At 47.9% G+C, this 22,806-nt stretch overlaps 1 protein-coding gene across 3 annotated transcripts in view; it reads right to left on the bottom strand.

Moving 5' to 3' along the window:
• Window positions 1-1,906: 1,906 nt before the first annotated feature.
• GFOD1 (Gfo/Idh/MocA-like oxidoreductase domain containing 1) overlaps window positions 1,907-22,806 on the bottom strand; it is a 103,858-nt gene continuing 82,958 nt past the window's right edge. The window contains exons 1-2 of one of the 3 annotated variants that reach the window (XM_061398837.1): window positions 17,565-17,883; window positions 1,907-9,487 (exon numbers count right to left, since the gene is read on the bottom strand). In XM_061398837.1, coding sequence (XP_061254821.1) covers window positions 8,568-9,431 — 864 coding nt within the window. In that variant the 5' untranslated portion in view covers window positions 9,432-9,487; window positions 17,565-17,883 and the 3' untranslated portion in view covers window positions 1,907-8,567. Of the gene's footprint in view, window positions 9,488-14,454; window positions 17,542-17,564; window positions 17,884-22,806 lie in introns of those variants that run through there. The other 2 variants (XM_061398838.1, XM_061398836.1) reach the window with 2 other exon arrangements.

Genomic DNA, 22,806 nt, shown 5'->3' with positions numbered 1-22,806 from the left:
CTATGAGGTGGTGTCTCGTTCCATTTCTATTCCTGCACTTCCTGGCCAACCTTCCAGCAGAGGGCGCTGCTACTGACCAGAGCATGTAGGCACTGGCTAGGAATATCTAGGCAGAGGGATCTTTTCTGCTTAGGCAAGATTAAGGCTAAGTGTGGGTTGATAAAGGGCTTCCCAGGTGGCGCTACTGGTAAAGAACACGCCTGCCAATGCAGGAGACTTAAGGGATGTGGGTTCAATCCCTGGGTCAGAAGGATCCCCTGGAGGAGGGCATGGCAACCCACTCCAGTATTCTTGCCTGGAGAATCCCCATGGACAGAGGAGCCTAGAGGGCTGTAGTCCATAGGGTTGCACAGAGTTGGACATAACTGAAGCGACTTGGCATGCACACAGGATGATAAAATGGGAGCATACAACTTAGAGTGAGCTGGAATTGTTATTTTTTCATTTCTATACAAACTTCTGCATACTTGGTAGATGTGCATTTTATTCTCATAACAATTGTAGCAGTCATTCTGTGTTTCAGGTTGTATCACACAAACTTGTCACAACAGGCACTAAAAATACACAAAAGAAGCAGGAGGTAAAAACAAAGTGTGGGAGGGGGGGGCAGCGGGGGAGGGGAGGCCGACAGGCACAGGGGGACACAGAGTGCTCTTTGTTTGATCCATCAGCTACAACCTGAATGACTTGCAATGTAATTGCAACTATTCTTTTTAAACCACAGTCCAGAGACTATGAAAGCACTGTGATCACATCCTGTGATTCAATAGGACACAGCAGAATCCCGTTTCTGTAACAAGAAATAAGCTTATAATGAGAGAAACCAGCATCACAAAGAAATTCCAAACCTGTGAAGGAACAACTTGCTCTTGGATTGAAAATGTACATAAATGCTCAGGAGCGTGGAGTCTTTCACCAGGGGCTGGTTCTCAGGCCATGTGGCTAGAAGAACTGGAGAACTGGACCCCACGGCACAATATTTTACAGTTGGGCACATGGCACTTGCAGCTTTGATAAAGAAGCCCCTCTCACTGCCTTCTTCAGAACCGAGCTCAGGCTTACTGCACTGTCCCAAGTATGAGATGTTACACGTGTATTGTCAGGATCCGTGTGAACACAGGCATTTGCTGCACCTTTTTGTCTTAAAGGATGGGCTGTGTTCTGAATGCATTAACATCACGACCTGCTCAATAAGAAATGAACAATGAGATCTCAGCTTCTGTATATTTCTTCCTATTTCCTGTTTTTACGTGAAGGGAAAGCATGGACCAGAAGAATTACCTGTGTGTTCTCTAAGACAGTAGAGGGTGGAAAGACCAGCCTATCCACGAGAGACCTCATCCACACAAATCTCAGATTCAGCTGACCTCAGTCCACAATGGTGGCCCTTAAATGCTGCTAAGAACAAAGCAAAGATGCTCTTGTAAAGAGCCAACGGAGCCTGTTTGAATGTGTCTTATAGAGCTTGGTGGGAGGTGTTAGGTTAAGATCTTGGTATACCAGAGAATCCTGAAATTTGCTCCCCAGTCTAAGGTCTCTGTTGTCATCTTGTTTGCCTGGTTTGGGCTTTCTCACACACACACACACTCTGAGTGGCCTTAGGCAGGTTATTTCCCTTCCATGTCCACATTTTCAAAATTAGAACCAGGATTTGAGCCAGATGTTCCAAAGTGCCTCCAGTTCTAGCTTCCAATACATCTACCATTAAAAAAGCAGAGTGGATTCCACTGCTCAGCCTCATGGGTGCTGACACAAGAACAGACCCCCTCCTCCCCGCCTAGACACACCCCCACACCCCAGATGCACCGTCTCATTCCCACCCCCATTCTTGCTTCACATCCCACAATTCAACCAGGAACCTAGCTCATCAGCAAGAAGACCCGGGTCTAATAAACAATAAAGCAGCTGGAGTTACATCTTCTCTTCAATCTTTATTTGCTACTTCCATTCCTTTATCCCACCAACGTCAATTGGGGAGGACAGCAGGAAGCCACATTTGAAGTGGCACATGTCAGCTGGCGGGGTGATGGTAAGCCGTGGCCCCCAGAGCATCGCAGACATAACACGGGCATCAGGCCCGGAGCACAGACTGTTCAACCCGAGGGCCTGGGAGGGAAGGCCACCACCCACAGCAGTTCAGCTTGTAAAACACTAAGAACAGTTGCATTCATTGTCTTTTTTTTTTTTTTTGCTTTAATAATAAAAAAAGAAAACCCAAACTTTCTATAATTTATAAGCTATGTTTTGCTATCTACATTATATATAAAATATAGACTCTGTTTACTTTATAACACACATCTTTTTTCCCCTTGATAAATAGCTCTTTAAAATATCTAGTTTACATGCCTTGACTTTTCATAGATAAGTTTTTATACAGATACATACATATATACTCATGTTTGTAAAACACAATAAATACATACTCAACACTGACAACCAAACAGATGCAATTTTGGTTAAAAAATAAAACACAGTAAAAGCACCGGGCAACAAACGGAAAGCCATAATCACTAGAAACTTCTGCCTCCCCTGGGCAAGGCACAGGGCCAGAATACTAAACACGGCTGGATGCCGGACAGAGAAAAGGGCAGCAAAGGAACAGGGTCGGTCGCCAGCTTGGGTTTTGTTTCCCAGCCGCGGACAAGAATTACCAAGCAGTCATCGGGTTTATGGGGAGAAACCTCAGGGCTCCGCCAACAACAACATAGCCCTCGTGATGGCTGCAGGGGACAGCAGAGACCCAGACGGGGAAAGACCGCGGACACCAGGGTTGCTCTGGGGACCCTGTTCACACCACCCCGGCAAGCTTGGCTGCCACGCCAAGCACGGAGCCCCTACACGTGACATGGTCTGGTCATCCGTCTACTCACTATTGCCGTGGACAGACGAGGGCAACGGATTCAAGAGTATTCAGTAGTGCAATGCTGTAGCAGCCTGACTGAGAGCCAGACGCTTGGGTGGCCCTCTCAAGGGCTCCAGCAAATAGGAACAGTGATGTAACAGAGAGAGAGTCAGTAGGCCACCGCCTTCTGCTGCTAAAACTGGTGTGGTCACTCAGGTCCGTGGTGCTTACTGACTTCACCTCCAAACTCTGATGACACCACATCGCCTCTGAGAGCAGCACTGAAGGTTTGCACTCCTCTTGGGAGAAGTCCTAAAGGCCAGTTCAGGGTTGTCCCCTCAAACCAGGGGCGCTGCCCTGCGCGCTTCTCTGCCGGGGCTGCGGCAGGCTGGGCAGGCGCCTGGGGGCTGCAGAGAAGCATTGCCACATTACCTGTCTTGCTGTCCCCAAAAGGGAACTGAAGTGCAGGGCTCTGAGAGTTGATTTCAAAAAAAGAAACTCTCCAGAGTCGTGGCCTCTGGCCCGTGACCTGCAGGCTTTGGAAGCCTGAAAACGGAGAGATGGTGGTGGAACAGGAGTCCTAAGCTGGTCAAGGCCTAGATCTGGACCCACGGGGCGGGGCCTAGGAGAGAGGGCCTCAGGGACTCTCAGAGGTGAGCATCTGAACGTACATTCCCCATCCTCGCCAGACACAATACAAACTCTAGACCACTGTGCACATTACAGTCACAATGGGAAATTCTAAACAGCTAGTCTTCAGACTACATTTGAGACATAATTTTTTAAGTGAATTCAGCTTAAGAGCTCAGGGAATACAGGCAGCTGCAGGCCCCAGTTCTCACTGCAACTCTTCTACCAACGAGCCCTGGGACCTCGGGCAAGTCACGTCACCGCTGTGGGCCTCCCTCTCCCCACCTGAGAGCTCTGAGATGCTGTGGGAGGCAGGATGGGACTGAGTCAGAAAACTGGGGTTCCAGTCCTGGCTGAGAAGTGGCATATTCAGTTCCTTTTTTTTTTTTTTTTTTGCATTACTTAGCCTCTTGGGGTGCTAGAGAAGACTCTTGGGAGTCCCTTGGACAGCAAGGAGATCAACCAGTCGATCCTAAAGGAAATCTACCCCGAATATTCATTGGAAGGACTGGTGCTGAAGCTCCAACACTATGGCCACCTGATGTGAAGAGCTGACTCATTGGATAAGACCCTGATGCTGGGAAAGACTGAGGGCAGAGGAAAAAGGGGGTGACCTGAGGACAAAATGATTGGATGGCATCATCAACTCAATGGACATGAGTTTGAGCAAACTCAGGAAGATAGCTAAGGACAGGGATGCCTGGTGTGCTGCAGTCCATGGGGTTGCAAAGAGTTGGACACGACTTAGCAACTGAATGACAACAACCTCTTGGGGATGCAAAAGGAACTACTGAATATATTGGCTCTGAAGTCCCTTCAGCTGCAGCTGGAGTTACTTTCTCCCCAGGGTACCCTTACCAATGCTGAATTTCCCCCATTCCACCATACCCACCAGGATAAAAGCGATGCAATTAGAAACCTCATCTTTGACCACAGGTCCAATTCAACAGCTGCGGCTATGAGACAAGATCAAGAATTAAGAGAGTCTAAAGGTACAAATGCCATGCACAGCTAACATCCAAGTCAGATGCACTGTCAACGCCCCGCTCCCTGAGAAGAGACATTTTCCTATGTTATTAGGACCAGCGAGAGCACAACCTTGTAACAATCAGCCAACAACTTCTTAAAAATCTCCAGCTCTGCGGTTGGCTGCATCGCCTGCCATCAGAATCAACTTAGGAAGTTGATTTTAAAAGAAGCTGAGTGGTATTTCCAGTTTGGAAGAGGAAGAAAAATCAACTCTTCTATTTGCAGCTCTACAAGGAAACTTCTGGCAGAACAGCAAATGTGACACCCGGCTCCACGGGGAGGTGTTGACAGCCGCAGAGGGGAGCCCCATGCAGGGCAGAGTGTCGAATCACTGTGGCCCCACAGACCCCGACAGGGTTCAACAAGGAGAGCTTTCTTGCCCGGCAAAGAACTGCAGAGAGCACACCTTCCTTCGTGGGAAGCCATGAGGTTTGGAGAAGGAAGGTTTTTGGATTCAGGTGACCCCTCTTGTACTTCACAGTTTTGTGACCCTGGGCAGATGACTCATCCTCTCAGCCTCAATTTTCTTATGTGTAAAATGGGACTAACAATCCCCAAAACTATAGGGTGGTTTTATGGATTAAGTAAGAGGATGTACTTGGCTCAGTTGGCAAAGAATCCACCTGCAATGCAGGCGACCCCGGTTCAATCCCTGGGCCAGGAAGATCCCCTGGAGAAAGGAATGGCAACCCACTCCAGTATTCTTGCTTGGAAAATCCCATGGACAGAGGAGCCTGGTGGGCTACAGTCTACAGGGTTGCAAAAGTTAGATACGACTGAGCAACTAAACCACCACACTTAAAATACCCTAAACACAGCAGATGATCAGGAAATGTGGGCACACAGGGAGGACTGAGATGGCTCTCTGCAGAGGGAAAAAGGGCCTGGAGAACTTCCGCTTCAGCTGGAGTCGGCCAAGACTGCCCTGAGAGGCCCAAGGTGGGCTGAGAAGGCCCTGTGGTCCCCTACCGCACCTCTCCCAGGGGGGTGAAGAGGAGTCATAGGGGGAGCTGACAGGGGTCACCAGCTCTCCAGGAGAAAACTCAGAGAACCCAAACCTTCCAAATAAGCACAGAGCATTCCTAAACACTTGTGGGCACCAGGTGAGCACCCCTTACACCCTCTCTCAGAATCTGGAACATCTTCTGAGGCCAGCAGTAGCACGAGCCAAACATCCAGTTATCAGAGGCCCCCCAAAACAATTATGGGGACAAACCAGGCGAGTGGGGACTAACTATGATGATCCTGAAATGGAGCCTCCATGATGCTGGACCCTTGAAACACATTCAACAAGGCAGAGAGAGGGGCTGGATGACTCCAGAAGCTTCATCTAAGCTCCAATCCAACCAAGGATACCCAGTCCCCTCAGGGTACTACTGGGGGTGCTGGGCTGGGACAAAGTCCTAGAGAATGTTGTTGCGAGCTGGAGATTTCAACTTTATATTGTGGCTCCTAATAAAGTCTTTGCAAGTGACAGGACTGGGGCCAAAGGAGCACTAACGAAGCCATGTACTGTAGCTTTTCTATTAACAAAATAAACCACCTAGGCCTTTTCTTCCACCTGTTCCTGCATCTACCTATCACATGCATTTCAGTAGATAAAATTTGAGTACACTTCCTATTTTTCATGCTGCTTTTTAAGAATATATATTCTTCCATATACCCCAGCCTCAAATGAGAATTTTTGTTTTAGACACTAAATATTCATCACAGAGCTCAGAGATCTTTGAGGGGGAAAGAACTTCCAAGTATTTAAAGCACAGAAACAAAATTGAACCCCCAGGAACAGCTCTACTTAGATTATAAATGACTTAGAAAAACGAGACCCATAGGGTCACTAGTCTCCTTTCTTTTCATCCTCGATCCCACCCCTTTGGGCCAACTAGGAAAAAAAAAATTCTTTCTACTCAGCTTCTACAAAAGCTATTTATCCAGAGAGGAATTTAGAATTTAGGAGAATCTGAACCCCAAAAGTCCATGGCATGGCTTTCCACTCAAACTCTCACTGAAAGACTTCCATGCTACCAAACTTCTAGTTTTGAGCTGTTAGCTACAAAAGCTGGCATGCTGATTCTGTCAACGGAGAAGGAACAAATCGTGTGATGGAGAGTTGTAGCCGACTAACCTTCCCACATGGCAGGAAGGCCCAGGAAACAGGGAAATTCTTTCTAGGAAGATAATTCCTACTCCTCTGTGCTAGAAAATACCAACATTCCCAGGGAATGTTTGGACATGGCGCCACTGCACTCAGGGTCAGTCTGGGATGCATAGCGTATGAGGATGGAGGAGCAACTGATCAGTTAGTTCATTTTGAGACTTTGCCTGCTCAGAGCGTGGGGTGCACTCTCAGCCCCTTAAATTCCCTTCCAGTTCCACTGCGGGCCATCTGAAAAGACTCCAAATGTTACTTGTGTGCCAAAGACAACAGCGGGTTTCTGTGACTGTGAACAGACTCCGTAGACTTACAAGTAACCCTCTCAACAGCCAACCTCAACAAATATCCTATGTGTGGTGAAGAATTAAGAAAAGGAAACAATAGGATAAGTCCTCATTTTCAAAATGTATTTGACTTAAGCTTTCTTTCAAGACCAGGTCTGAATTCCCAAGAGGGATTTTAGTGACAATGGTGGTAGAGAGCATTTATAAACGTGTGTGTGTGTCTGTCTGTCTCTGGTCGTTCCCTCTGGCACCGCCTGCTCCAAGCCTGCAGTTTGCCATCTCCAGTAAAAGCTCAGTAAGCAGAGGGCGTTAAGATAAGAGGGATAGGAGACCAGGGGAGGGAGATGATGTTTTCTCCTACATTAGCTTTCTCAAGCCTAAGCAAACTATACACCTCAGAGGGTTCTAAACCCCATTTAGAAATACTGAATATAATGTTCCTTACTGTCCTTTTGTTTTAATACCTAGTCAGAAGTTTTCACTTTTTTGATGCATGAGAACAAAGGTCCAAATAAGGAAAAGAGCCTTGACATTTTTCTCCCCCAAAGGGAAGACGATTATATCTGTGTGAACCTGAAGGCTTCCCTTTTAAAATCCACAAAGTGGGGTACTCTCCTAGGAGCCCTTCCCCAGCTTGCCAGGAGAGACAGGTGCAGGGCTGGCTCACTTTCCCTTCTGATGGGGACTTGCCCCTGCGAGCCTGGGGCTCATGGCTGCCCCGGGGCCTGAACAACAGCCCAGGAGCCTGTGGTCAAACCCACACTTCCGTCCTGCTGTCTCCTCGGTCCGTGAAAGGACCATGTCAATACTGCATCAGAAATAGTTACAAGGTGACTCCTTGTGGGCTTTTAATCCTGACACATGCAAAGGGAAATTTTCTTCTCTGCCTTGTCTATTTCAGTGCCCTTGCCCTCACCTTTTGGCTCCAGGGAAGCGATTCTCGGCTGGCCCTTCCCGGCACTCCTTGACCTGGCCTCAGGCCAGGAAAAGGGCAAAAAGTCAATTAGGAAGACACCTCCTCCCTCCAGCTTCGGGGGCCCAACCTTCAAGAAAGCTGTATACTTTGCTACCAAGTACTTTATCCCCCGTAGACCCTGTCAGTGGCTTCCTGGAATCTGAACTTTCTCTTTAGCCACCGATCCCCGCCTCTCCCCAGACCAAGAGGCTGGCGTGGCCACCTAACAATGCACCTTCTCCTGCCCGCTGTGCTCGCCTGTTGGATTCAGGGGCCCTGACTGCACAGGGGCATTTGGCTTGCAAAGAAGGCCAAGAGGGGGTTGGGGGGCGGGGGTCGGGGGATGGTGGCGCGATGGATGTGGTGCGGAGGCCAGCCATCCCTCCCGGCTGCTCACAGTTGAAGGGCAGGGAGAGGCAGCCTCCCAACTCAGTCTCGATTGGGGCCCCTCAGCCCGGTAGGGGCTCGGCCTCCCGGACCCCATTCCCACACACTGCCCCTTTCCACTTCCCGGCCCCCAGACTCCTTGAGGCTACCTCTCCCTTCCCCCAACCCCCACCCCTCAGCCTGTTCCCCACCCCCATCCTCTGGCTGGAGGCCTGGGTCACGCCGGGTCCCCAGTCCGGGTACCCCCAGTCCGGGTTCCCCTAGTCCGGGTTCCCCCAGTCCGGGCTAGCAGTACAGGGACATTCTGCTGCGCCGCATGGCCTCGCTGATCAGGTAGGCAGGGCTCAGCTCGGGCTCCTCGGTCATCACCGCGATGTTCTGCCACTCGCCCGTCTGGCTGGACCGTTTGATGGTGTCCACCACGCACAGGGCATACAGGCAGTCGTCGAAGGTGGCAGCCATGGTGAGCGGCCGTCCGTCCCAAGTGCGCCTATCGTCCTGGTCCTGGAAGGCTTGGCGCACGGCCTGCATCATCTTGATGGTGCCGCGCAGGTAGGGTGAGGGGATGTCGCTGAAGGCCTTCTCGGGCAGCAAGGAGTTGCTGACCGGCGTGGCGTCCTGTACCAGCAGCTCCTGCTCCGGGGCGCTGTTGCGCTGGCCGTACAGGTCCGTGCCCACAGCCAGGAGGCGCCCGGCCGAGCCCACCACGGTCACGTCCTGCTTGAACTCGCCGGGCACGTTGAAGTTGAGGGTGACGGTACAGCACACCCCGCCCTCCAGCACCATCTGGAAGGTGCAGAAGTCGTCGCTGGTGATCTGGCGGATGCCCTTAATGTGGTCGGTCTGCTTCACAAAGGTCTTGAGCAGCCCGTGGACCTTGACGGCCTTCTGACCGGTGAGGAAGGTCAGCAGGTCGATGATGTAGGTGCCCACCGAGTGCAGCCCGCCACCGCCCATCAGGTCGTCGCAGCTCCAGTTGTACTTCTTGCCCAGCAGGCTGCCGCTGTGCACCTGCACCTCGCACACCAGCAGCTCGCCCACGTAGCCCTCCTCGATGAGCTGCTTCATGCGCACGAAGGCCGGCAGGAAGCGCAGCACGTTGCCCATGACGCTCATGAGCTTCGGGTAGTAGTGGGCGGCCGACATCATGCGGAAGGCGTCCAGCGGCGTGGCCGCGCGGTCGCAGATGACGTTCTTGCCGATGCCTGCAAGCGGAGGACAAACAGCCCATCAGGACGCTGGCGCCGAGAGGCAGACAGGGGGCGCTGTGGCCTCTACCCACCCCACCCCCCCCACCGCCAACCCCCCTCTTCCCCCCACCCCCGCCCCCGCCGCCCCGTCCCTGGTCATGAACCAGGAAGCCAATGGGACTACTCTTTTTTTTTTTTTTGGTAGTTGCTATTGTGTGTGCACACTTAGTTGCCCAGTCGTGTCTGGCTCTTTGCGACCCTATGGACTGTAGCCCGCCAGGCTCCTCTGTCCATGGAATTCTCCAGGCAAATATACTGGAGTGGGTTGCCATCCTCTCCTCCAGGGGAATCTTCCTGACCCAGGGATCGGGCCCAGGTCTCCCGCATTGCAGGCGTATTCTTTACCGTCTGGGCCACCAGGGAAGCCCAAGAATACTGGAGTGGGTAGCCTATCCCTTCTCCAGGGGATCTTCCCCACCCAGGAATCCAACTGGGGTCTCCTACATTGCAGGCAGATTCTTTACCAGCTGAGCTACTATTATCCTTTTTAAAAATTTATCTTTTAAAATTTTTATTATTTTTAATTGGCAGAGAATTGCTTTACAGCAGTTGTGTTGGTTTCTGCCAAATATCAACATGAATCAGCCATAGGTATACATATGTCCCCTCCCTCTTGAACCTCCCTCCCACCTCCCACCCCATCCCACCCGCCTAGGTTGACAGAGAGCACGGGGGTGACCTCCCTGTATGACTAACTACTCTTATTACAATTTTAAAAAATCTTATTACACCTTTTATTTATACAAAAATAAGGGGAAAGTTCATAGCAATACAGGCATACCTCAAGAAACAAGAAAAAAGTCAAATAAATAACCTAACCCTACACCTAAAGCAACTAGAAAAGGAAGAAATGAAGAACCCCAGGGTTAGTAGAAGGAAAGAAATCTTAAAAATTAGGGCAGAAATAAATGCAAAAGAAACAAGAGACCATAGCAAAAATCAACAAAGCCAAAAGCTGGTTCTTTGAAAGGATAAATAAAACTGACAAACCATTAGCCAGACTCATCAAGAAACAAAGGGAGAAAAATCAAATCAATAAAATTAGAAATGAAAATGGAGAGATCACAACAGACAACACAGAAATACGAAGGATCATAAGAGACTACTATCAACAATTATATGCCAATAAAATGGACAACGTGGAAGAAATGGACAAATTCTTAGAAAAGTACAACTTTCCAAAACTGGACCAAGAAGAAATAGAAAATCTTAACAGACCTATCACAAGCACGGAAATTGAAACTGTAATCAAAAATCTTCCAGTAAACAAAAGCCCAGGTCCAGACGGCTTCACAGCTGAATTCTACCAAAAATTTAGAGAAGAGCTAACACCTATCCTGCTCAAACTCTTCCAGAAAATTGCAGAGGAAGGTAAACTTCCAAACTCATTCTATGAGGCCACCATCACCCTAATACCAAAACCTGACAAAGATCCCACAAAAAAAGAAAACTACAGGCCAATATCACTGATGAACATAGATGCAAAAATCCTTAACAAAATTCTAGCAATCAGAATCCAACAACACATTAAAAAGATCATACACCATGACCAAGTGGGCTTTATCCCAGGGATGCAAGGATTCTTCAATATCCGCAAATCAGTCAATGTAATACACCACATTAACAAATTGAAAAATAAAAACCATATGATTATCTCAATAGATGCAGAGAAAGCCTTTGACAAAATTCAACATCCATTTATGATAAGAACTCTCCAGAAAGCAGGAATAGAAGGAACATACCTCAACATAATAAAGGCTATATATGACAAACCCACAGCAAACATTATCCTCAATGGTGAAAAATTGAAAGCATTTCCTCTAAAGTCAGGAACAAGACAAGGGTGCCCACTTTCACCATTACTATTCAACATAGTTTTGGAAGTTTTGGCCACAGCAATCAGAGCAGAAAAAGAAATAAAAGGAATCCAAATTGGAAAAGAAGAAGTAAAACTCTCACTATTTGCAGATGACATGATCCTCTACATAGAAAACCCTAAAGTCTCCACCAGAAAATTACTAGAACTAATCAATGATTATAGTAAAGTTGCAGGATATATATTTCAGCATTACTTTAAATGTTCAAGTCGAATTACTTTAGTATTAAACTATCACAACAGACTGGTTCCAAATAGGAAAAGGAGTACGTCAAGGCTGTATATTGTCACCCTGTTTATTTAACTTATACGCAGAGTACATCATGAGAAATGCTGGACTGGAAGAAACATAAGCTGGAGTCAAGATTGCCAGGAGAAATATCAATGACCTCGGATATGCAGATGACACCACCGTTATGGCAGAAAGTGAAGAGGAACTCAAAAGCCTCTTGATGAAAGCGAAAGTGGAGAGTGAAAAAGTTGGCTTAAAGCTCAACATTCAGAAAACGAAGATCATGGCATGCGGTCCCATCACTTCATGGGAAATAGATGGGGAAACAGTGGAAACAGTGTCAGACTTTATTTTTCTGGGCTCCAAAATCACTGCAGATGGTGACTGCAGCCATGAAATTAAAAGACGCTTACTCCTTGGTAGGAAAGTTATGACCAACCTAGATAGCATATTCAAAAGCCAGAGACATTATTTTGCCAACAAAGGTCCGTCTAATCAAGGCTATGGTTTTTCCTGTGGTCATGTATGGATGTGAGAGTTGGACTGTGAAGAAGGCTGAGTGCCGAAGAATTGATGCTTTTGAAGTGTGGTGTTGGAGAAGACTCTTGAGAGTCCCTTGGACTGCAAGGAGATCCAACCAGTCCATTCTGAAGGAGATCAGCCCTGGGATTTCTTTGGAAGGAATGATGCTAAAGCTGAGACTCCAGTACTTGGCCACCTCATGTGAAGAGTTGGCTCATTGGAAAAGACTCTGATGCTGGGAGGGATTGGGGGCAAGAGGAGAAGGGGATGACAGAGGATGAGATGGCTGGATGACATCACTGACTCGATGGATGTGAGTCTCAGTGAACTCCAGGAGTCGGTGATGGACAGGGAGGCCTGGCGTGCTGCGATTCATGGGGTCGCAAAGAGTCGGACACGACTAAGCAACTGAACTGATCTGATCACAGTGATTTAAATATTAAGATTTATTTTCATACATTTAACTAGCCTATATTTTACAAATATTTTTAAATGTTTGCCAATATCAGGTGTTTTACTTAATATTTTATTTATATTAATCTGTAACATTTCATATATAGTTTTATTTGTAAAATTAAAATATTAAATATAAAATGTTCTATTAAAGTACACAATATAGGTTTTACATATCAAATATACTTTGTCAAAAGTTATCTTACATGTGAAATGTTTTACATATTTTTATTTGTAAAATATAATTTTTATTAAAAATATGTGTAGCGAAGAGAATAGTATTTTTATCTGGACAGAACTGGAATAAAGATGAAATCATGGCCAATGTAAGTCTGATAAAGTATGAGGAAGAATTTCTTAATCGCATACTTCAAAAGTCTCAGTTTTTACCTATCTCCCCTACAACCACCAACAAAGGATTATGTTTTGTGTGTTTTCTTGTTTATTTTGCATTATGGGTTAGGGCTGGCAGCAGTCACAGATGTGTTTGTTTAGTTTTCCAGTTCCTTATGGGAAGAGCGGATATTCCTTATATCTGAGACATGGGCGGTGACTCAGCCCTGGAGACTGGGGGTATTGGCACCTCTGGCAATGGAGTTGAGACCAAGTAAGAATTATGCTTATAGTGATTTAGCGTGTCTGCACCATGACTATACTGGGTACGTAAGTTCCAGGGAGATGGATGCACTTTAGGAAACTAAGCTGTTCTGGGTCAAGAGAAGACAAAGGATCAAAGGCTAGGAGAGTGAAAGGAGAAGAGGATTTACTCCAAGATAAAGTCAAGGGTCAGGGAAGAAAAACTCAACTGAACCTGGAGAAACAGTCATGTGGGACTCAAAAAAATAAAGTAATAATTTAATAATTTAAAAAATCATACAGATTTGTTAGCAAGCCAGATTGGGGAGCTTGAGACAAGGCACCTTGCCTTCTACGAGGTCTCTGCTATGCTGTCATGTCCCGCACATCGACCCCCACTGTGGAGCACTCCAGCCACAGACGGGGACAGGCCACAGGGGAGATGGTGCCATGAGACCCGCTGTCTCGACCACGGGAACCTGACTTGACAAAATCCACGAACACTGCCCCCAGCTGAGGTAAGAGGGTCCCGTGGAAGACCTACGACTGTGAGTGTCTGTCCGGTGGAAATGCCTGGGCAAGGCTATCGGCACGTGGGACTCTCATTTTCCCACTGGAAGAGCAAGCGGAGCAATGGAAGTGCCCGGCACAGATGGGAGAAAATAAATACAATCGGTGGCTGTCAGTCTCCTAGTGTACATCAAATTCTGGCCCCGAGTGAAAGGCATGGAGCCCACACACCAGCCCCATCTCCTGGCCTCCTCTACGTTAGCAGAGTTGGACTGGCTGTCCTGATGCCTGTGAATGAGCAGCAAGAAGCTTCTTGAAGTCTGAAGCCAGGTGAAGACTGAGGCTCCAGCAGAGGGATAAGGAAAGCCTGGGTTGTGTTACCAAAAGTCCTGTGCACTTGTGTGACATCGCGTTCTGATAATATGATCCTATCGGCACTGGGCTCCTGCTGGCAGGAGCAGCTTTCTATGTAAACAGATTAGCAGGCCACACAGGTACAGGTGACAAAAGGTTGCCCAAATCTGCCTCACACCTGCTGGGCACAGGCTGTGGCTGCTCCCATACCCTACCTCACGGTCTGCAAAACCATCCCTGATGGCCATCTTCTCAGCTACCGGTCATATTAATGACACATGAAAAAAGAAGTTGACCTGACTTTTCTACTATAAGAATGATAAGATAAAATAGTAAAAGAAAACATAAATTGAGAAAAATAATCCACTCCCCTCCACATACCCAAAGCAATCAACTCACGGGTAATTCTTTGAAGCTCTGTAGATGAAAAGATACTGATGAAAGCTATTGACTCCCTTTCCAGAAAAATGCATGCGTGGGTCTCCCAAGATTCTGAGACACAGGCATCTCTTCCTTTGCCTGTTTAACTATATTGTGATCCCACAAGAGACAGCAGCTTCCTCAAGGAACAAGGTTGGGCATTCTAATTTCTTAGGTCTCCACGATGCCCACAGCACTTTAGTGGCATGCACGTGTGTGCCGGAAACCAGTGAGTATTGCTGCCTGGCCCCATGTCTCTGCCTACCGTCCTTTTCAATGTCCACACTTTACAGATGGGTCTTGGCAACGTCTTGGCACACAATACTGTATCTTCAAAAATCAGAAGAGACTTCTAGGAATCTGTCATAAAGAAATCTTCTAAAATGCGATCACAGCTTCTTGCCCAAAGATGACTCTCACTGCATTATTTATTAAAGTGAAAAGCTAACAACAATGCAAGTGCCCAACGATAGAAGAATGTGTAAGTAGGCTGTAATACAGCCGCATAATGGAAGATTGTGCAACCACTGAAAGCGATGCTCATAAAGACTTTTTAGTGACAAGCAAGATGATTATGAGGTCATGTTAAGTGAAAGGGCTCTATTCATACACATACTATGATCTCAACTCTCTCTTAAAAGGACAAAAAAAAAGAGAATACATCAAAATGTTTACGGTGGTTGATTAATTAATACAATCAAGACTGATCTTTACTTTCTTCACTACCATTTTCTAAGTTTGTATTTTTATGGTCAGAGAAACATTGGGTTTTTTTAGGGCCAAAGGAGTCATAAAGACTTCATGTGATGGCAGAAGGGCCCTTCAAACCCAAGGTCCCAGAGCTCTCGGACCTGCCCCCGTTGTGCCCAGAGAGCTGGGAGAAGCCCCACCGACGCTGAACTCGTGATGCTGCTGAGGCTCAGGCTCCATTGCCAGGTCTTCCCGCCCATTTTCCCAAGATTTCATGATCCTGGTGATGGCTATGTACTCTCTCAATAAGATCAATTCACAAAACTGTACCCACGTCCCTAGCTCATGGATGGCCCCCTAGGGTTCTGCAGGATAGGTATCTCCATCGTAAGTTATAACTCCTGTGCTGTGCTTAGTCGCTTAGTCGTGTCTGACTCTTTGCGACCCCATGGACTGTAGCCCACCAGGCTCTTTTGCCCATGGGATTCTCCAGGCAAGAATATTGGAGTGGGTTGCCACGCTCTCCTCCAGGGGATCTTTCCGACCCAGGGACTGAACCCTGATCTCCTGCATTGCAGGTGGATTCTTTACCATCTGAGCCACCAGGGAAGCCCAAGAATACTGGAGTGGGTAGCCTAGTCCCTTCTCCAGGGAATCATCCTGACCCAGGGATTGAACCTGCATTGCAGGCAGATTCTTTACCAGCCAAGCTACCCAGGAAGCCCTGTGGAAACCCTTATAACATACTGGGCTCTTTTTATTGGACTACAGTTGCTTTACAGTGTTGTGTTAGTTTCTATTATACAAAGGGCATCAGCTATATGTATACGTATATCTGCTCTTTTCTGGATTAATGTATTGTTTAAAAACATAAGATATTGCTTCCAACTTAAAGGGAACCCCTAACTCAGAGCTAGCAGACCCCTCACATATCTATAAAGCACAGTTTATTTTTTCTCTTTTACACAATCTTTCCTCAACTCTACTTCTTGGTGGGGCTTTTTAAAAGTCCACTCTGGGACCCACCCCCCACAAAGTCCTTAGGTTTTCTTGGCCTTCTTTTCTTCCCCATCAAAGTCTGCCCTTCCAAAATGCCCAGAACCTGAAACTCCAATGTCCTTAGCAGTTTAACAAGAATTGAGGACACAGGCTGAAAGAATACCATTCTAACCGTGGACTTGCAGTCATCATACGCTCTGTGTGTTTGTGTAGTGTGTGTGTGCTGTGTGTGCATCCATGTGGCGCAGAGCATTCCTCTCACCCCCAGAATCATGAGCCATGTGAAGGGAGCCTGCGTTATCTATGCAGAGGGGTGGCACAGCCCATAGTCTGGTGTGTCAGATGCCACTGTGTGTAGGAATTTTGCCCAAAGAAAGCAGACAGGTCCCTGCCCTCCAAATCACCCTTGTCAGCCTGGGCTTCGGGTCTGGTTCTCCAGAAATACCGTAGGTCCCTGGTGCCTTCCTGATTTTCATGACTTAGCACCTCGCCTTTCTTGCCACTCCCAGAGAAAGTGCTGGGGTGGGCTCTTGAGAGAAAAGCCTTCCCCATTTCGTGTTAGAAAGGAAATAATAAGTAGAGGCACCTCCCTAAGCCCAAGGCTCTGACCTTCCTTTGCTGTGAAAGTAAGTAGATTTTCCCAGGGAGACAGGAACTGAGGAGGTCAGGGAGAGGCAGAGGGCTGCCTGCCCTCAAAGGCTGCCCACCACCAAGGCAGCCATGGCTGACTCCTAAAGGGAAAATCACCCGCCTGGTCTCCGCTTTGTAAACCTCAATAGGACAGCCTATGCTCTGGCACTCCTGGGCACACAGCTTTACCAGAAGGACAGCAGGGCTGGCCCCACAGCCCTGCATCCACATGTCTCTCAGAGCACCACACACACACACATATTTCCTTTAGGTTTGGGGTTCCTATTGTCTTGTGGTGAGATGTGTCCTTCTAAAGCAAAACATCCAAAACTTTAGGGCCTCAAACAATCTTAGACAAAATCATGCAGCAGACAGAGGCCCCAGGGGTGGGGAGAGGGAATGAAGACTCAATGTTTACTGGAGACAGAGTTTCAGTTTAGAAAGTGGAAAATTTGAGAGAGAATAATGAGGAGAGTTGCACAATAATGTGAATGTACTTAGCGCCACTGAACTGTACAGTTAAATATGGTTAAAATAACATGTTTTATATTGAGCTTTACCACAACAAAAACAAACATAAAAAAAAAAATCACGCAGCAGAGAATCAAACAAAGGGACTCGAAACACATGGACCTGATTCCACTCCGAATAAACAGGCGATGTGAAATAGACTGGGGACAATCCCGAGTGCCCAAGGAAAACCACTGTGTACTTGGCCAAACCCCAGACATTTGCCAAGCAGCGGAAGAGTTTCAACCCTGAATACTCACTGGAAGGACTGATGCTGAAGCTGAAGCTCAATACTTTGGCCACCTGATGTGATAAGCCAACTCACTGAAAAAGACCCTGATGCTGGGAAAGAGTGAGGGCAGGAGGAGAAGCGGGTCACAGAGGATGAGATGGTTGGATGGCATCACTGACTCGATGGACATGAGTTTGAACAAGCTCCAGGAGATGGTGAAGGACAGGGAAGCCTGGCAGGTTGCAGTCCATGAGGTCGCAGAGAGTCGGACATGACTGAACAACAACATTTGTGCTCAAAGTGATGTAAAGGAACAGCGGGAGCTTTCTTGACACTCATGACGACGGCAGTCGGTGGTCACCCTGCTGTTCCCTCCAGCAATACCAGGGTCCCATGCTCAGCCCGCTCCACATGGGGCCCTGTGATGACACCAAAAGCAGCTGTCTAAGAACCTTGCTGTATTTGTCAGGGGGTACAACGTGACTCTGGTGGGTGGCAGAAAACACACAGCAACCGGCCCGGATGTTGTGGGAAAGTCTTCCTAACCCACCTCCACGAAAACCATCTGCCCCTTTCCATGAGGACAAAGATCTTAAGTTGGGTCTTTTGGAAGCCTTCGGATTGGAACCAACTTACTTTATCAAGTTCAAGGTCCCCTGTCAGCAAATAAAGTAAGAGCTCCCAGTGCTTAAAGTGGTGACATTAATGCCTTCTCACCCAAGTCACGGAGCTAAAGCTGGGGAGAAAATGAGATGATGGTAAATTTCTGGAAGGTGAAGGTACCATGTGCAAGGCAGTGCGCCTGCTCTGTGTTAGGAGCCTTTACATGAAATCATTGCGGGAGTTTTACCGCCATCCTGAAGTCCTTCGTGGGGAGACGGAGAGTTTTTCTGCTGAGAGTGTGCTGCGTGCGTGTGTGCTAAGTCGCTTCAGTCGTGCCAACTCTTTGCAACCCTATGGACTGTAACTGGCCAGTCTCCCCTATCCATGGGATTCTCCAGACAAGAATACTGGAGTGGGTTGCCATGCCCTCCTCCAAGGAATCTTCCAGAATCAGGGACCAAACCTGAGTCTCCTGCGTCTCCTGCCTTGCATGGAATCCAAAAGTGGATTCTTTACCACTAGTGCTGCCTGGGAAGCCCCCAGGTGTGCTGTGTAACTGATCCTAAACATCCATGCCCTGGGAAGACTCAGTGCCACAGGGAAGGAGTTTCCAACCAAAGGACCCTAAAGTAGAATTCAGGCAGCTGCGCCATCACACCCTCCAAGCCCAGGGTCTCCACACTATGGCTGTGAACCCACCTGTCTCTCTTTCCAGAGACCAGAGTTTTTATGGGAGCTGATACTCCATCCCAGGGACCCTGCCCCCAGGAGTGGGGTAAGGGGTTCCCCATTGACACTTCTGGGGAAAGACACATGCTTTCTTCTGTCCACAGAGCAGCTGTGCTCGCCTGCCCTGGATCAGGTAGGTTATCCCTGGATCCCCAGAGAATCGCTGCCACCCGGCCACTTAGAGCCCTTCTTTAGCACAGTCAGCCTGGAACTTCAAAACATCCCTCGCTCCCAGCACATTTCCAATCACACACTCCCTTATCTTCGATGATCTTTGAGGCCAGTGCTCCTTTTCCACCGGTTCTTCCTGGTGATTCCACTTCTGTTGACAGCCCCTAATCTTCTGAAAGACAGAGTGGATGCTGGTTCTACAGGCTGGCAGAGCCCGCACGAGAAGTCCCATAGGATATGGCTTCCTAGTTCTCTCTCCCCTTCACACAAGATAAGAGAGGGCTTTCCCTGCATTTCCAATGGGGAACTCATTCTCTTCATTTACATTCCTTTCCTTCAATATTTCTGTGTTAGGCACACACAAAAAAAGAGTAAAAAAGATGAAAAGGAGCTCACAGTTTAGAAGAAGAAACCAACCAGGAAATGAGTGATTATGGGATCTAATAGATTATAGGGTCTAATAGAGGGATGAACAATGAGAGCAGAAGGAGGGGCTACCCAACTGACTTGGATATGATACAAAACTCTGCTGGAGAGGGGACATTTGGGCAGGGTTGTGAAGCATAGGTAAGAGTTCACCTGTTTGTTCAGCAGCTTCAGGTCTCATTTAGAAAATGGTCTAAAACAAGAGTGTTTTTTAAAAAAATTCTTTTGAGATGCAATTTGAATTAAACAAGATTTTCACTGTTTAAAAAAATATAAAATATGTTTAACCTGGGTCTGAGAAACCACAAAAATTAGACTACTTACAAAAAATTGTGTGTATCCTGATGTTAAATTTTCTGAATAAGAGGGTCAGTGGAGTCTTAAAAGGGTCTCTAATTCAAAGGAAATCAAGCAGAGCTAACGTTTATAGTGAAGAAAAAAGTTTTTAAAGACCAAGATAAATCTCTGGCTTCAACCGAACTAGGTATCTGAACAGACAGGGCTACTTGAAATCCTACCTTCCTTGTACCCAGAGACACGGGCCTTTGGTCAGGTTCACCCTCTGACTGTGACACTCCACTTAGTCCAGCTCAGTCCCTTCCTTCCTTCCTTATTCCCATCCTACGGCCATATCTCTACCCCCCTGACCCCACACACACGTTTTCTTTCCGCTGAGAATGCACATCAGCTGAAATGACCTATCTAAACCCCACTCTGCCCTCTGGGCCTTCCTCCGTATAAATTAGGAGCAGAACCCCCTTGGAGAGGTTAAATCCTTCATCTTCAATCCCCATGACAGTTCCTGACAAACGACTTCCTAACTCACAGCCCAATTCTGATGCATTCTCAATACTCCCAACAGAATTTAAAATAGCAACCACCACCATTCACGGAACACTGGCTCTGTGCCAGAAGAGGCTACGTATTTTACACACCCTTCCTTTTTTTTTTCATGGACACAACCCCACAAGACAGAAACGCACATTGTCCCCACCTCACGGATGCGAAAACCGAGCCTCTGCAAGGGGAAGCTACTTGCCCGCGGCACCGCAACTCAATGGTGAGGACAGCTGGGATCTGATCCCCAGACACGTGCTCCCATTCTGGCTGGCCCAGTGTGCCTGTCACAGAGGGGCAATGCCCAGGGCACCACAGAGGGGGCTCCCAGGAGGTAGTGCAACTGGCTGTGGTGAGCACCAGAAACTGGGAAACAGTGGTGGGGGTGCCAGGGGTGCCCAATGCCCAGCTGGGTGACAATTCAAAGTCTCCCATAGCAACTTCTAATTTCAAACCTGAGATGGAAATGGGTCAGGGTGATGCGTCTTCAGCTCCTTTTGTCAAGGATGCTGTCAGTGGGCTCTGAAAGAGTGGGGGGAAGCCAAGGAAAGGAGGTCAGTGTGGGTTAATATGGATGGGACTTGATACTGAACTGAATTAGATGTTCAAGTGCTGTTCTGTACAAAACCTTCCCTTGCAGACCAGCCCACATTCCACCAACCTCTTATGGACTTTCCCCCACTACTCTGGCTTGTCGTCAGTCTTCCTCTTGCACAGGAACCCGTCAGGGGTTAGATTTTCTCAGATGGTTTCACATACAATGGTATATTCTAATTATAGCTCCCATAATACCCACAACAGGGAGAGCGCTCCTGACGCACTTCTAATTGGGGGTTTCCTTATTGGTTCCTGGTAGCTCAGCTGGTGAAGAATCCGCCTGCAATGCAGAAGACCCCTGTTTGATCCCTGAGTCAGGAAGATCCACTGGAGAAGGGACTAGGCTACCCACTCCAGTATTCTTGGGCTTCCCTGGTGGCTCACATGGTTAAGAATCCGCCTGCAGTGTGGGAGATGTGGGTTTGATCCCTGGGTTGGGAAGATCCCCTGGAGAAGGGAATGGCTATCTGCTCCAGTATTCTGGCCTGGAGAATTCCATGGACTGTATAGTCCATGGAGTCACAAAGAGTCAGACACAATCAGTTCAGCCTCAGTCAGGACTGAGCATGAACACGTACACCAATACTATGGCTAATACAGGTTGAGGAGATAATCTTGGGAAGTTTCTAGCCAGCTCCTTCTAGCTCCTTCCAGCCTGGACATCCCCAGGAGAGAAAAGAAAAGCTCACCACTTCTAGCCCAAGGGGACCAAGAGGAGAGGTTTAGAAACAGCAGGTAGATAGGTGGGAGCCAGAGACCTTCTAGGCTAGAGGCAAGTTTCCCAACCTCCCTGCCTAGAGGTGGCACATGCAGACACCCAAGGAGGGGGGCAGGGAGGTGGTAAGAGGGTCCCTGGGGGGACAGAGGTCTGGGGCTGGGTGCAGTGGCTGCAATGGGCAGGACTTGGGGACAAAGGGAAACGGCCAGGACCGTGGGTCCTGCTGTGTTGGTCCTAAAGAGCCAAATGACACGTACCGCACGTCAGTGGTTATTACCCTGGGGCGTGGCCTGTACCACCACCACCACCACACACGTGGACAAGCCAGGAGTCAGAGGCACCATCTGGATCCAGGGAACAGCCAGTTACCTAAGCCTCACTTTCACCATAGAAGCAGTCACATTCTGCAGTTAGTGGCGGGCAAAGGGCAGAGTGCTGAACTCCTGGGCCACCAGACTCGTGTAAAGAGACCAAGGTACTTAAAAGAAAATATAAGTGATCAGGTTGGGTGAGATGACCAGATTCACTATCATTCTACTTCCTACCTTCGTCCCTAAAGATGGGGCTTAGAATGGCGATCTGGATAGCTGCAGAGAAATAAAGAAATCTGTACTTCCTCCTAATTATAGCGGGAGTTCTCTCCACACACCCAAAAGAGTGGGACATACCTGTTAGCTCCCAAAGCCACCTCCCCCGGAGTCCCCGACAAAACCCGAGTCCCTAATTGTCGACAGCAAGTCAACACTACAGAGAAATACTGTCCTCACTGTATATGTAATATGTATATGAATGGAAGACAAGACTTTAAACTAGGCAACTTCTCAAAGAAAAAAAAAGTAGCAAACACTTTCCATCTAAGAGGAGTTATGCTTTAGTGAAGGGATCATAGGTATATTCACCCAGCAGATTTTTTTTACTTTAAAAAAACAGTATACTTCACACTATTTTAAAGATAGAAAGATCCAGAAACACTGGATTTCTTCCCCCAGAGTCTCCTGCACACCAACAAGCGGTTGGAGTGAACAGCGGTCGTGCACATGCAATAGACCACAGTCCCTACCAGTCCCCGCAGCGTGGCTCTGTTAGCTTTCTACTGCTGCCCTAAAAACGGCCACACACGTGGCAGCTGAAAGCAGCACCCACTTGCTGTCTCACAGTTTTCTAGATCAGAAGTCCAGGCGGGCGCAGC

Source organism: Bos javanicus, chromosome 23 (genome assembly GCF_032452875.1).
Source record: "Bos javanicus breed banteng chromosome 23, ARS-OSU_banteng_1.0, whole genome shotgun sequence".
Taxonomy (NCBI): Eukaryota; Metazoa; Chordata; class Mammalia; order Artiodactyla; family Bovidae; genus Bos; species Bos javanicus.
The sequence above is the reverse complement of the archived record's forward strand: the minus strand, read 5'-3'. Positions and strand labels throughout refer to the sequence as shown.